This window comes from Ambystoma mexicanum, chromosome 3q, assembly GCF_040938575.1.
Source record: "Ambystoma mexicanum isolate Mex_15411 chromosome 3q, UKY_AmexF1_1, whole genome shotgun sequence".
NCBI lineage: Eukaryota > Metazoa > Chordata > Amphibia > Caudata > Ambystomatidae > Ambystoma > Ambystoma mexicanum.
In genome coordinates this window covers 611,650,045-611,664,805 of record NC_090926.1, presented here as the reverse complement: position 1 = coordinate 611,664,805, position 14,761 = coordinate 611,650,045, and the positions used below count along the sequence as shown (strand labels likewise).

Sequence of the window (14,761 nt, the reverse complement as noted above, 5' to 3'; positions counted from 1 at the left end):
TGGGGGTTGGGGGTGGTGGGGAGGCATGGGTGGGGGCCTGGTGGAGGCTGCCCCTGGTGGCGGGGGGGGTGGGGGGGAGGGAGACATGGGTGGGGGCCTGGTGGAGGGTGCCCCTGGTGGCGGGGGGGTGGGGGTGGTGGGAGACATGGGTGGGGGCCTGGTGGAGGCTGCCCCTGCACTGCTGGGGGTTGGGGGTGGTGGGAGGCATGGGTGGGGGCCTGGTGGAGGCTGCCCCTGCACTGCTGGGGGTTGGGGGTGGTGGGAGGCATGGGTGGGGGCCTGGTGGAGGCTGCCCCTGGTTGCGGGAGGGTGGGGGTGGTGTTAGACATGAGTGGGGGCCTGGTGGAGGCTGCCCCTGCACTGCTGGGGGTTGGGGGTGGTGGGAGGCATGGGTGGGGGCCTGGTGGAGGCTGCCCCTGGTGGCGGGGGGTGGGGGTGGTGGGAGACATGGGTGGGGGCCTGGTGGAGGCTGCCCCTGCACTGCTGGGGGTTGGGCGTGGTGGGAGGCATGGGTGGGGGCCTGGTGGAGGCTGCCCCTGCACTGCTGGGGGTTGGGGGTGGTGGGAGGCATGGGTGGGAGCCTGGTGGAGGCTGCCCCTGGTGGCGGGAGGGTGGGGGTGGTGGGAGACATGGGTGGGGGCCTGGTGGAGGCTGCCCCTGCACTGCTGGGGGTTGGGGGTGGTGGGAGGCATGGGTGGGGGCCTGGTGGAGGCTGCCCCTGGTGGCGGGGGGGTGGGGCTGGTGGGAGACATGGTTGGGGGCCTGGTGGAGGCTGCCCCTGCACTGCTGGGGGTTGGGGGTGGTGGGAGGCATGGGTGGGGGCCTGGTGGAGGCTGCCCCTGGTGGCGGGAGGGTGGGGGTGGTGGGAGACATGAGTGGGGGCCTGGTGGAGGCTGCCCCTGCACTGCTGGGGGGTGGGGGTGCAGGGGGACATGAGCAGGTGTGCAGGGTAGTCCCCTGTTTTGTAGGCTGCCTGCAGGGGCCGTGGAGGGTGTACAGGGAACACCTGTGAGGACCCACCCAGCCTAATCGCGTGTGACTTCCCACGCACCCCTGTAATACACGTACCCAGCCAAATCGCGTGTGATGATTCCCACGCACCCCTGTAATACACGTACCCAGCCAAATCGCGTGTGATAATTCCTGCGCACCCCTGTAATACACGTACCTGGCCAAATCGCATCCCTGTAATACACGTACCCAGCCGAATCGCGTGTAAAACTTCCCGTGTACCCCTGTAATACACGTACACAGCCAAATCGCATGTGATAATTCCCGCGTACCCCTGTGATACACGTGCCCTGGCTAATCGCGTGTAAAACTTCCCGCGTACCCCTGTAATACACGTACCCTGGCTAATCGCGTGTTAAACTTCCCGCGTACCCCTGTAATACACGTACCCTGGCTAATCGCATGTAAAACTTCCCGCATACCCCTGTAATACACGTACCCTGGCCAATCGCGTGTTAAACTTCCCGCGTACCCCTGAGGTACACGTACCCTGGCTAATCGCGTGTATAACTTCACGCGTACCCCTGATATGCACGTTACCCGCTTTGCGTTCCTTGTTTGGCAGCCCTGTAAACTGGTCCAGGGTTAGCGCAGCCCTTTGCGATGATTTTGCGATTTTGATGGCTTTTCCTTGCGCGAGGGCGTTCTTGGGGGCGTTACTGGCGCTGCTGCAGGGTCGCTGCGATACTCTGCGCCACGGCTGGTTTGGGAGCCTAAAATCCATGAATACGCTGTGCGCGGAAATCGGTTTTAGCGCACGTGCCTGGCGCAGTCAATCGCACGCGGACACTCTGCGCCAGCCGCTTGCGACACTTTTCTGCGAAATTCTATGAATTACCCTGTAAATATGCTAAGAAGAGACTCATCACTTATAGAAAACAGTCAATCAGGTGGGTACCTTGGTCAGCCCTCCACCAAGGTGGGCAATAACTATTGATCTGCCTTCAAGAGATGGTGTATTCTTGCCTTGCCGTGCTTCTGAAATGCATTGCTGAATGATTCACCTTGTTGGCTTACACTATGTAAACATGCATCTTCACACTAATACTGGTTTGTTTTTATTTTATTAAACTGGATTGAACATAGTGCTCTACAATCAATGACTTCTGCTTTGCTTGCAGTTAATTGCATTTTTATGTGTTTAGGTATGGACACATGACTTAAGTTGACCTTACTTATGAAATGGCTAAAACGACTCTAGTAACTTTAATATCTTCCTTTTCCCCCAACTTTCTTAATCTGTGATTGAATAATGTATTTATAATGCACATTTTTCAAGTTTAACGCTACACGTTTCTTTTACACAGGGAGTTGTCCGGTTTACTGATTGCTACTGTGTGGATGATGTTGTGCCGCGGTTCTTCAAAGTAAGTTTCTTTTACACATGATTAATTAAATGCGGGGCTTTATATTACGGTCCACACACTTCTGCACTTCATCTTTATCACTAGTACTAGAACCAATGCAATGTGCTTCGGGGCAAGAGATGGCAGCAGTAAAATATACACTTTGCCCCAGTTTGCGTTCACAGTGAACACATTCATAGAAACAATGCGTGTGAAGTACTTTGGGGATCAGTGAAACTAAAGAGGAAAGAACGGAATTAAGGGGGTGCTCTTGGAAAGGAACACATTCCAAGTCCCTTAAAAAACATGAACATAATAAGCGTGACATTGGGTACAATCTATGTTCTAGACAATTGTCTTTTTATTTTATATAAGTTAGCTATATAGACAAAAACATAACTCGAGATTTGTTCCTCCAAGAGGATATCAACCACAAACGTTCCTGCACATTCCAGGGGACCTGTACTTTCCAACCACTTCCTGTTAGCAGTAATTCATTCATGCAGATGTGTTCAGCCTTAGCTCTCCTTAACTGCAGCCTTCGCATTGTCCCCAGTCGTCCGTCAGCCTCGCAGCCTGCCGGATATTGTACACTGATGTATCTACTACCCCCCCCTTACACATGATGGCTAGTGGAAAATGTGGGTCACCCACTACTCTCTACATGCTTCTCACTGTTATTTCTGCAAGTGAAAAACCACCCTCCTAACGAGGCTGTCCATATGACAGTGAAACATGTGTTGGTGACTATGTGAAGCATCCATGTGAAGGAAAGTAGGATTGAATCCAAAGAACAAGACATTAAAATCAAACTATTAAAGAATTGAACTATTGCTTTTTTTCTCAACACCTAACACGGTGCAATCCGTTTCTATTTTAAAATATGTTGTACATGCATTGGCACAAATTCGGCTTCATTGTCTGCACACAATTTATGATCGTCCAAGTCTCTTCTTTGCCAGCTGCCAAATCCTGCATTTGTATGCTTTCTATAACGCTGTTTATGAGGAGTCCATAAATCTGAGCAACTCCTCACAAAACAGGACTGCTTGAAGGAAGTAAAATCGATATGACGCTTTACTTCTCATCGGGGTGTTGGCTGATGGGGAGCCTGTCGGCCCACCACTTCCCTGGTCCTCATGCAGTACATAAAAACGTTATTTTAAAGTGGTGTTCAGCATGTCTAGTCTGCCGTGGCATCGTCTTAACATGCATTTATGAGATTTAGGATTAGCTGTTCTGTTGGGGCTCTTTGATGTAGAACAGTAATGGTAAGACGTCCTGGATTTGTCCTTTTTCAGCTGTGCTTCTCCCCTGAGAAGTTCAATATGGCAACCCCAACCCAGATTTTGTATTCGCTCCTGGAGGGGAATTTAGATTGTTCCATCAACCACCAGAACCCTTATCACCACATCCCAATTTGGCCTTGCCACCTTTTGCGATGAATGGTGTCCACTACATGGTCCTCTCCATTGGATTTCAGGACAGCCCCCAAGACTTGCCCAAGTTTGTCGTGGCAGTTCCCTTTCTCCTAAAACATGTACCCATACCTGACCGACCATCTCTTCTGCTCATGCCGCCCACGATGAGTCTTTTTGGTTTTGACACATGTGGTGGTGCACCACCATAAGCCCAAAACAAATATTATAGGTAAAATATATGGGAAGGGGATTCACAACAGAGAACATGTTTGTCATGGCAACTGGCAATGCTCTGCAATGAATCCACCGAAATACTGTTTATTTCAGACGCCCTCTGCGATATTGACCACTGATGGTTTGGTTCACAGTAAGTGTGCCAATCATCAGTGTTGTAAAATGTCACCTGTCTAACTCATCACTGGGGATGCGTAGTGATCTGCAGGTGAACAGACATCGATGACAGCAAGCAGGTTTCACGTTCCTCAATACGATTGCGTTCTTCTGTCCACTGGCATGTGCTTGTTTGGCGGTTCAGTGCCTGCCTCTTCGGAATTGGGTCTCTGCTTATCCCGTCAGACCTTGCAGGACCGCGTCCCTTAGACCGTGTTACCTTTTAGGGAGAATTCTCTTCTAGGGCTGATTTCCCTTACCTATAGAGTCGCTCAGCAGCTTGCTGAATTTCAGGGGTTTGTTTTTTTACTCCTACTAAGAATGAGACTCTTTTCCCACTCTTAGCTGTATTTTGATGTATGTTTCAGCCTATTTTTGTGCTTATGCGCTACAGGGTTTTTCTCACCCTCCTAGGAATCATCTTTTCAACATGTGTGTTACACAGCACCCTCTGTGCCGTAACACAGGGGTGTCGTAGCGACCCCCAAAAATAGACTCCACACCCTGGGACTGACTGCTGTCTCCTAGGGCATGTAAAGTTACCATTGACTTTATTAGTCAATAGTTATGAACAAAACCAGTACACCCCATCTTACTATGGAAGTACTGGGAAGGGTTAATAGTTTTTCCCTGGTGTTCATTTTCGAGGGGGTACCGTACAGTCCCTCTCTCCAAAGTTTCTGGCCGGTGGCAGTGGTTACTACTGTAAATATTCGACCGCAAATATTTTCCTATGGGATTTTCCCATTGTTCGAGGCTACCACTTTTAATGACAGCCTCTAACATACCGCTGGTTTATTTTAATATTAACTTTACTCCGGTAGGTTTTTATTGCCAGAACTGTAATAATAATTCTTCCTCGTGTCTTTCTCTGAAATCCTCACCCAGGTCGGGGATCCTTTGTTCGTCCTTTTGGCGGGCTTCTGCACAGAAGCCCTCCTTTTGGCGCCGGTAGACAGGATGTGAGGGGGGGGATAGGCAACCTGGACAGGGTTACTTAGGCAACCCAAGTCTCACTCTGCCCTGATAGGCTGGGGGGTTATCCGGCCAGGATAGCCACCCCACTGTGAGAGTGACAGCTAGGCTGTATGAATGGGGGTCGTGTTGCATAAAAGCAGGGTCCTGAGGACTGGAGGACAAGACGTCGCCACTGGAACTAAGAAGCCAAAGAGGAGAGGAGCCAAAGACATCTGCAACGACTGAACCAAGTGGTGAGGATCTGCTGCAGATCCTCACCACTTTTCTCCAACGACTCAAGAAGATCTTCACCTGCAAGAGTCTTCTTCCCTTGAGCTGGTGGGGTCAACCAGTTCGCCAATCGCCTTCCAGGACCTGCCTTGGTCGAATCGCCAGTGGCAAGCACTAGGAGACAGGATAGCCAGGCACCCGTCCACCACGACCGCGAATTAAAGGAGCGTACCTTTTATTCCGTTTTGGCAGCACCGCGGCTGGTTTCATCCCTGGGCAGTGCAGTAACTCGAACCTTCACCCACGACGAGAGCCTCTCTTCCTTTGCTGGATCTCCCGAACTGCAGGAACTGCCAGGAACTACCGCCACTGCAGGCGCCTCTTCCACTTTCAAGGTACATTGTCCCGCCAGGCCTCCCGTTTCTTTGGGTATTGCTAAAGGTGTTTTAAATCATTTACTTACCTTCTGGGCTGGCCCCCTTTTCGTCTAACAGTATCTTTCTATGTCCTGCAACCGCCTTTTTAATTAACAAAGACTTGACTGCAGCTACTAGAACATTTTGAAACCTAGGCACCTTGCCTTGTACCACTGACTCTGGCACAAGCCTCTTGACTCTGGCTAAATCTGTTACAACTGTCTTCTCTAGATTGTTTCTCATCAAGAAATGTGTTGGTGCACCTAAAACTCTTCTAACCACCTTTTCTTCCCCTTTGTATATTGCTGAAGTGCCATTTTGCTCGGTTTTCACCAAAGTATTGTTGATGCTAAAGTACTGCCTTGCTTAACTTGTTCACAATCCAATTGGGAAGTGTTGCTGGTGTGTTTAAGAGGTTTAACCTGTATAACTTGTTCTTTCCCGCCCTCTGAAGAAATTGTTAGAGTACCATTTCTGCTTAGTTTAACACTGTGCCATTTTGCTCAGTTTTCACTCTTGCTCAAACTTCAATTTAAATAGGGAGTTGTGTATACTTTTCCTGACTGTTTTAACTTACTTTAATACTAGTGATTTGTGTGTGAACATGAGAGTGTGTAAAATAAATATATATATTCTTTCTGATACAAAGCTTTGGTCAGTGTTTCCTTGTTCCATACTATTGTAGTCCTATTGTGTAAACCCTGAATACTGCTCATCTCCCTCTTGAGATAAGTCTGACTGCTTAGCCACAGCTACCAACTAAATCTTTGTGGTACAGACTGATACCAAAGGGGATTTATTGCATATACCTGTAGTCTTAATCTTTTGTAGTGCTCCCTAAGGGAACTGCACAGGATTCTGCCTAACATTACCTGTACCAGCTGCAAGTACTGATGCGACACATGTGCATGGAACAGTGTTTTGACCGCAGGCCATGTCTTATGCCTTCGCATATAGTAATGTAACTGTTTTCCTTAGTTTCCCAATATCGCCGTTGTGCTCACGTGGCGCACAATTAAATAAACAGGCAGCATGGTTCTGCTGCTTGCTGCTCTTTCGTGCAATGTTATATTCTTTTTCCCATGTGCCCAACTTGCCCCCTGCGCTCTCAGCTTGCTCCCGCGGGCTTCCCGCACACGAGAGACTCATCCACCCCCATTGCCCACGGCCTCGCCCCCATTGCCACCCCGTCCCCCACCTGCTGCTTCCTCCACGCTCCCTGTTGGCAGCAGAGCGGTTCGCCTGCCCTTGCCGTCCCCACATTAAAAGCCCCTCAATCCTGATCCCCTTGACTCAGGCTTCACTGCTTTCCCACCTTCTAATTTGTCCACATTTTTCTGCCCATGAAAGGACCAATGTATATGCACTAGTTGATTACGGGAAGCATTGGGGAGCAAACCGATCCATTATATTTAATTTAATTATGGGAAGTTTCTGGCCACCTCCTGCGCTCTTTCATTTTGGGACATGAAATATGAAACCAGCACCCTGCATGCTCTGGTCAGCGAGATATCTCAGTGGGTGAATTGCTTGCTGCATGATCTGTGTGTATTGTCTGGTAAGCTTATCACCTTGCATATATAATATTTTCATGACCCCTTTCTTCGCCCACCTTGCCCAGGAGGGCATTCTATTCTCTAATTACGCAGATGACACGCAATGTGTCATCCCCCTCACTGGTCAGCACAATCAGGATGAAAGAGAACTAAATCGCATATTCGCAATCATCGAACACTGGATGATGCTGAACAATCTTGCCCTAAACCGAGGAAAGACGGAACTCATGGTTGTGGGTTCTGACAGTATTTTGTCTAAACTAGACCCAGCGTATAAACATTTTCAGCTGGGAGATGCTCTCATTCCCTCTCTTCCTAAAGTAAAGATCTTAGGGGTGGTGCTGGACCAATCGCTTACCATGAATTCCTATGTGGCTAGTACTGTGTCCTCGGCCACCTACTATATCAAACTGCTATCCCACATGCAACCACTTATCTCTCAACCTAATGCAGAGTCCATTGCTCGTGCCATCATAGGATCTAAACTGGACTATTGCTGCAGCCTCCTAGCAGGTGCAAGCAAAAAGACCATTAGTCGCCTGCAGGTGGTGCAGAATGGAGAGGTCCGAGTTATCTCGGGTCTGGCCTACAGAGCACATGTGTCTGAGGCACATCGCGCGTTGCACTGACTGCCCGTGGATGCGCGTATTACCTTTAGACTCATGGTCATTACCTTTTAATGTCTCAAGGGCATTATGCCCACCTACCTTCAAAGATACATAAAAATAAAATCCAATGGCAGAAATCTTCGTTCCAACAATCAGAACCTGCTTCACCAGCCTAAAGTCAAAACCAAAAAAGCACAATGGGGTGCTTTCGCCTTTGCGGCATCAGCTATCTGGAACACCCTACCAGTTCGGTTGAGATACTCTGTCAATCTGACCAACTTCAAGAAGGACCTAAAAACCTTCCTTTTCAAGTAGCAGCACTTGATCCTCAGTCTTCCCTTCTGCTTCCAGATCTACCTTTATGCTTGACCTTTTTGTCCTGTCTGCGCCCTCACACCTGTGGGTTTATGGTTGCGCAATATAAATGAAATAAAGTAAAGTAAAAAGAGCAGACCATACTGCTTCGCGTGCGGGTTAGGGGGACAGCAGTAGAGAAGATTGGGGAGGGGGCTGCCGCCTCACTTAGAGCAGCATCTCCAGGGTCCGGGAATTGCTGTGTCTGGATTTCGGGGTTCGTGTTGCATGCAAGGGTAATGTCAAGCTACCCGAAAGCTGAAAAATGGATGCATTCACTTTCCATTACCCTGCATTCGTGTCTGGGATGTTTTTGAATTCATATCGTTTTTGTGACACAAGAGTTATAGATGGCCCCCCCCCCCACGCTTAAACGGAGTGCTTGCTATATACAACACCCCCAAGCATGTGTCCATACCTTCTTTATCGTGTTTTGACCATAACAAGGCAGCATCGCACAGGGTAGTAAATCATTTCTTCCTCATGCCTCCATTGACATATAATGGGCAATTTTAAAGAAATTTTAATATTTAAATGTATTATTTTAATAAAACCTGACAAAAAACAACTGGGAGCACAGTGAATTACATCGGTAGTTTGGAAGGCTTCTTAACATGGGCAGTCGGATACTGCTCGACTCACCCCCCCCCTGCCACTCCCCCACCTCCCAACCGTGAGCTACCTACCAATTGTTGCAGCTCACTGTGTCTAAATAACTGAGGCCAGACCAACTTCTCCATTTGTGGCATAACAAGGCCACAGTTTTATCATCACACATCTTGCACTGTCACTGCAAACCAGACAATAACATAAACAATACTTTATTACAATCCCAGACGATTCGCAGCACCCTTTTATTTACACATTCCTTGGCACCCCCTTTACACCTTCATCTGTTCCTTCATTTATTTCCAGCCAGCTCTTTTTTACTTGTCCATTCCTTTCCAGCATGCTTAGGTCACCACTCCCCGAGCCTCCCAGAGCCAGTCGGTCTGGGCTTAACACATTGTCATCCGCTGCTGATGGGCTGCAGGGAGTGCAGTTAACCTTTTCTTTTCCATCAGCCCAAGCTAGAAGCTGACGACCATGGGGGGTGCACCTCCTCTTTATACCGTACAGGCCCCTGCCATGTTAGGTTACCGGGGAGGTTGTTAGTTTGGGCACTGCTCGGTTGCCTGAGTTACCGCCTGCGACAAAAACACAATCATTAGCTAACCTGCAAAGAAATTACATGTTAGTGTGGGTTGGGTGAGACAAAGCAGAGTTGCTGCAGGAGGACGAGGCGACAAATAGGCAGCTCCCCTTGTGCAGTCCCTACTTATAGGGACCATCTTTATGGCCCCACTTGCTGCGCCTGGCCCTTGCGGCGACAGGCGGGCGGGGTTGCTCGCCCGCTACGCCCTGTTATGAACTTGCGCAGGGAGCCCCTGCGGGGCTGCGCCATGGGCTAAAACGAACAGTCGGTTACCGCTCGCCCCCTCTCCCCTCCCAACCAGTGAGCTACCTACCAATTGTTGCAGCTCACCGTGTCTAAATAACTAAGGCCGGACCAACCTCTCCATTTGTGCCATAGCAAGGCTGCAGTTTTACTATCACACACTTGCACTGTAAACAGGACAATAACATAATCGATACTTTATTACAATCCCAGACGACCGGCAGCAACTTTTTGTTTACGCAATACTTGACAACCCTCTTTACACCTTCATATGTTCCTACATTTATTTCCAGCCATCTCTTTTTTTACTTGTCCATTCCTTTCCAGCATACTTGGGTCACCACTTCCCGAGCCTCCTAGAGCCTGTCAGTCTGGGTGTAACACATTGGCATCCGCCGCTGATGGGCTGCAGGGAGTGCTGTTAACCTTTTCTTTTCCACCAGTCCAAGCTGGAAGCTGACGACCATGGGGGGTACCCCTCCTCTTTATACCGTACAGTATCCTCCAGAGTTGCTGCAGGGGGAGTGGGTGAACAAATAAACCGCTCCCCCTGCTTGGTCCCTTCTTATAGGGACCATCTTTATGGCCCCACTTCCTGTGCCTGGCTCTTGCGGCGGATGGCGGGCGGGCGGAGCTCACCCCCTTCACCCTGTTATGCACTTGCACAGCGAGCCCCTGCGGGGCTGCACCATGAGCTTTCCCCTTCCCAAAGTTCACAAAGTTTCATATGCTCAGACATTGGGTAGGGAACGTTTTTGAGTTCTTGGGAACTGGCGGACAGTTGCAACCATGGCTTCTTCACAATGGAACACGCCAGTTGCCTGGTGTGTTCTTCAGAAAGGAGAGATTAACCTTTAATTGTTTACAGTCGAGAGCATGCTTGCTCTGCAACAATGTGCCCGCCGAGCATGTTCTGGATGCTATATGTTCATATCATATGGCATTTGTAACGCGCCTATACACAATTGTTTCAAGGCGCGACGAGGCAAGGAAGGGGGAACAGAGGGAGGACAGAGACAACAATCTTACTAGGCCAAGTGACATTGAGATCGGGCAAGTGCAGGGAAGGGGAGGGGGCAGTGCTGTACATGGGACCAAAACAATAACAAGAAGTGCAGCCAGCAGGTGGCAGGTGCAAGGGTAAGTGCAGACAGCAGGTGTCCAAAAGTGCAAGTAGGGCGACTGTATGGTTACAGATACAGACCCATGTGCAAGGGTTGCTGGGAGGCAGTGTGGGTGGGCAACTGGGCGGGCAGGGACCTGGGCCCGAAATCAGAGGGTAGCCAGGTGACCAGTGTAGTATCAGACAGGAAATCAGCAGGGGAGAAGATGAGAGAAGGCAGAAGCAAAGAGGAATGTCTTGAGGTGCTTCCGAAACTGGAGATGGTTCTCCTCAAGTTTCAGAGAGGCAGAGAGGGTGTTCCAGAGGAAGGCCCCAGCCAAAGAAAGACGGACCCTGAGGGAGTTGCAGGTGGAGGAGCTAAGAGCACGAGTAGGAAGGTATTTACAAAGAGAGAGTTGGACGTATTGAGCACCCAGGCCCCAGAAGGCCTTGTGGACAATGCAGAGCGTCTTGAACTTAATCCTTGCAGCCACTGGGAGCCAATGCAGAGATTTTTGTGCTGAAGAGATACGATCCCTGGGCTTGAGGCTAAGGACAAGTGTCACAGTCCTGTTCTGGATGAGTTGCAGAGGGCGGAGAGTATAAGCAGGCAGATTTAGAAAGGCTGTTGCAGTAGTCCAGCTCAGAGAGAACCAGAGCTCTAGAGACAGTGAGCTCTGATGGAAGGAGAGGAAGAATACCTTTGAGGAGGTGCAGTTGGTAGTTTGACTTTCGAGACATCAGAGATGTGAGGTGAAAAGGAGAGTGTGGAGTCAAAGATGACCCAGAGGTTTTTAGCCTCACAGGTTGTAGCAGGAAGATGGCCAAGGGAGACCGACCAGAGAGTGACGGGAAAGGAGGGTGCAGGTGTACCGATGAGGAGAATCTCCGTCTTAATGGCATTAAGGCAGAGATAGTTGGCGACATACCACTCCTGGATATCAGACAGTCAGAGATGAGAGAAGGAGAAGAGGTGGCAGAGGGGAGCCTGAAAACAAGCTGAGTGTCATCCGCACAGCACTGAAAGTTGGAGCAGAGAGCGCTAATGCGGTGGGCGAGAGGTGCCAGGTATTGGTTGAACAGCCAGGGAGACAGGTTAGATACCCTGGGGAACGGCACAGGTAGAGAGTGAGACAGAGGAAAGGAATGATGCAACATTCATGTCATTGGCATACTACAAAGCACCATCTTCTGCTACCATGGTGTGAGGAGGAAAGAAGAGACTGGGTAAACTTAGCATTGCGTAAAAGCGGTACAAAAGCTTGTGATGCAGGTGGCCTGCAGTGTTTGCTGAAGAATAACCATTTAATTTTAGTGATGGATTTAAATAAACTTTGTTTAGATTGCGTAATGGGCCTGTTCGTTTTAGCGCATAAGTCCTTCCTAAGTGCTAGAGTGCCTGGCAATTGCTGTTCACGAGAAATGTGCGCTGGTGATGTTGATGTGCCGATGGGCAGGATGAAGGGGGCGAGGGAGTAGCCAGCCGAGAAATTAAAGCTTGTGGTCCGTATGGTGGTAATAGGTGACAGTTTGAGAAAAGTAATGTTGTCCTGGGAGGATAGCTCAGCGGCAACATGCTCGCCTTGGAAGCAAGACGACACGAAGCAACACCGGTTCGATCCCCGGGTCCGCGCTTAGAAACCCCTGTGTATTTAAGCGCGTTATAAATATGCAACTAAAACAAAAAATAAATTACACAACTAAAAAACAAACAATTCCTGTAACAGCGCCTCGATGCCTGGGGGCTGTGTCAGCGCTTTAAAAATGCAAAAAATAAAAATAAATAAAATAAATGTTCCATGATAGGAGGAATGTTTATGTGCTGCGCGGGATTGTGATATATGCCTATCCTGCATGGCTTAAAGAGGGATGATGAGGGTATAAAGTTTAATACCATCGGGTGTGATGTACCAGAAGAGTGAAACGTTTTCTTCCCGAGCAATTTCTTTGGGGCAGAAGTCGCCTCTGAAGGAGGTATTAGCATATCAAAGCCTTCGGCTCCTTCTGAATGAGGGCTCCTCAGCCTGCCTTCAGTCTGCTCAGAGCTGGGGCCCAAAGGGCAAGCAGGTGGGGTGCTGCAGAGTGGGGAGCTAGGTCCATTCTGCTTCACAACTTGCTGCATGGTGATTCTGGATGCTAGGAGAAGCGTTCCCCATTTTCCACTTGTAACGCAGGGCCCCCTTTGGTTGATGCATTGTGTGAGTGAAATTAACAAGATTTGCCCTCTTTGACAGAGAATGTTGTACTGGTTTTGCTCCACCTGTCTTGCAAGCCTTAGGGTGCTTTGTCTTGTCCCCTTGTGCCCTTCTCAATAGAGGCTGAAATAGAACAGCCGTGCGCAGTGTTCACTTTGTGAAGTGGTGGGGGGAAGGCATTTGGGAAGGATGTGAAGAAGTAATGAGCTGTGGAAACCTGCACATCATACTTTATATACAGTAAACAATATGCGGACTCATATTTGTGCTGGCAATAAAAAGAAGTAACAAGACGAGGTGGACTGGCCAACTGTCCCGTATTTTGCAGGATTGTCCCGTAATTGGGGACTCTGTCAGTGGATCTCCGTTGTAAGGAAAGTGTGGGATACTTTCCAAGGAAACCTTCCTCAATGAATGATTCGGGCCCTTCAAGAATTGCATTTGGTACTTCTACTTCAGGCTAGCTTTTTGGCCCAGCTGTACCTGAGAAATAATGCCTCAGGATGTTGTGCATGCTGGTGGTCCTTAATGCGTCTCTTCGGGCGGTCTTGCAAGGCTCTGGGATCAGTCTTCCGAGTCTCAGCCTGCATCTCTGGAGATGCTGGAGAACGTATCCTGGCAGGCCAAGTAGGACACTCATAGGAGAGACTCAGTTCTTACGTTCCCGGATCCTTACATATATTTGATCACAAATCTCTTTGCTTACTGTGTTTGCGACCGTTGGCACCCTCCTCTTTCACAATCTATGGTCCATCGAGGATCACTAACTGTACATGAACATCTTTCGAATGGATTGTGTCCTCCAATGTATTCCTCATCTTAAATGTATTCCATCCAGCTTTAGCTGCTTCGGAATTTGTTTTTCTCGGCAGAGGGCGCCGTGCGTCGATGTCGTCGAGTCGAGGTCCCTCGGAGGCCTCCGTCGAGGGTGACATCATCGGGTATACAAATAGCACGCGCAGCGCCGTTGGCCTCTGTTCAGTTTTTCTGCAGTATGTGTTGCTTCAGAGACTCTGCGCACCTTGAGTAGTTCTGTGACGCAGTTACTGAAGAAGATATTCGATATTGTCATCGTCATCGACCCCCACCCCTCCGACTACCCTGTGTTCAGGGTTCAAAAAGTGTAAATCCTGCGGTTCGAAAATCATCACGGACCCGCACAGAGAATGTCTGTGGTGCCTCAGTGAAGGCCACGACATGGAAGCCTGTACGAAGTGTCAGGCAATGATGGGGGAAGGCCTTGCGAGAGAGGAAGGGAGAACTGCAGGTAGGTCGAAAACCTGACCAAAAAGCCTCTAGCATCAAGTCGAGGTCCCGTGGGGAGACATTTCCTCGACGCAAAAGACAAAAGCATCGGTCTAGGTCCCGAAGTGGTTCACACCACTCTTCGTCTTTGACGAAAAAGTCCAACAAAAGATGCCACTGGTCCCCTTCCACCTCGTCCTCGGACGAATCCCCAAAAGAATGAAATGCCCCACAAAACATTCTTCCTCTGAAGAATGGGAAGCATTTAGAATAAAAATGATAGAGGTGTTTGAAAAGGCTAAGCCTCGGTCTGCGCCTTCTTCGGAAGCCGGCCGGGAGCGTTACCGTTCCAACACTCACGCACCCTGGAGCCCGGGTGATCGAAGGAGAAAGGATCGGGAACCCTCCAGGACTCCGGTCGAGTCGACTGTTCGGGGTCACCGACGCCGTCCGGAACCCGACACACCTCGAAGGTTGAGCCTTTGAAGAGC

The 14,761-nt window shown here is 49.5% G+C and overlaps 1 protein-coding gene across 3 annotated transcripts in view; it reads left to right on the top strand.

Annotated features, from left to right (window-relative positions):
* Positions 1–14,761, top strand: part of TMEM220 (transmembrane protein 220) — a 371,482-nt gene that overhangs the window by 234,585 nt on the left and 122,136 nt on the right. For all 3 annotated transcript variants that reach the window (XM_069654507.1, XM_069654506.1, XM_069654505.1), the window contains one exon: positions 2,319–2,378. In XM_069654507.1, the coding sequence (XP_069510608.1) occupies positions 2,319–2,378 (60 nt within the window). The remainder of the gene's footprint in view (positions 1–2,318; positions 2,379–14,761) is intronic.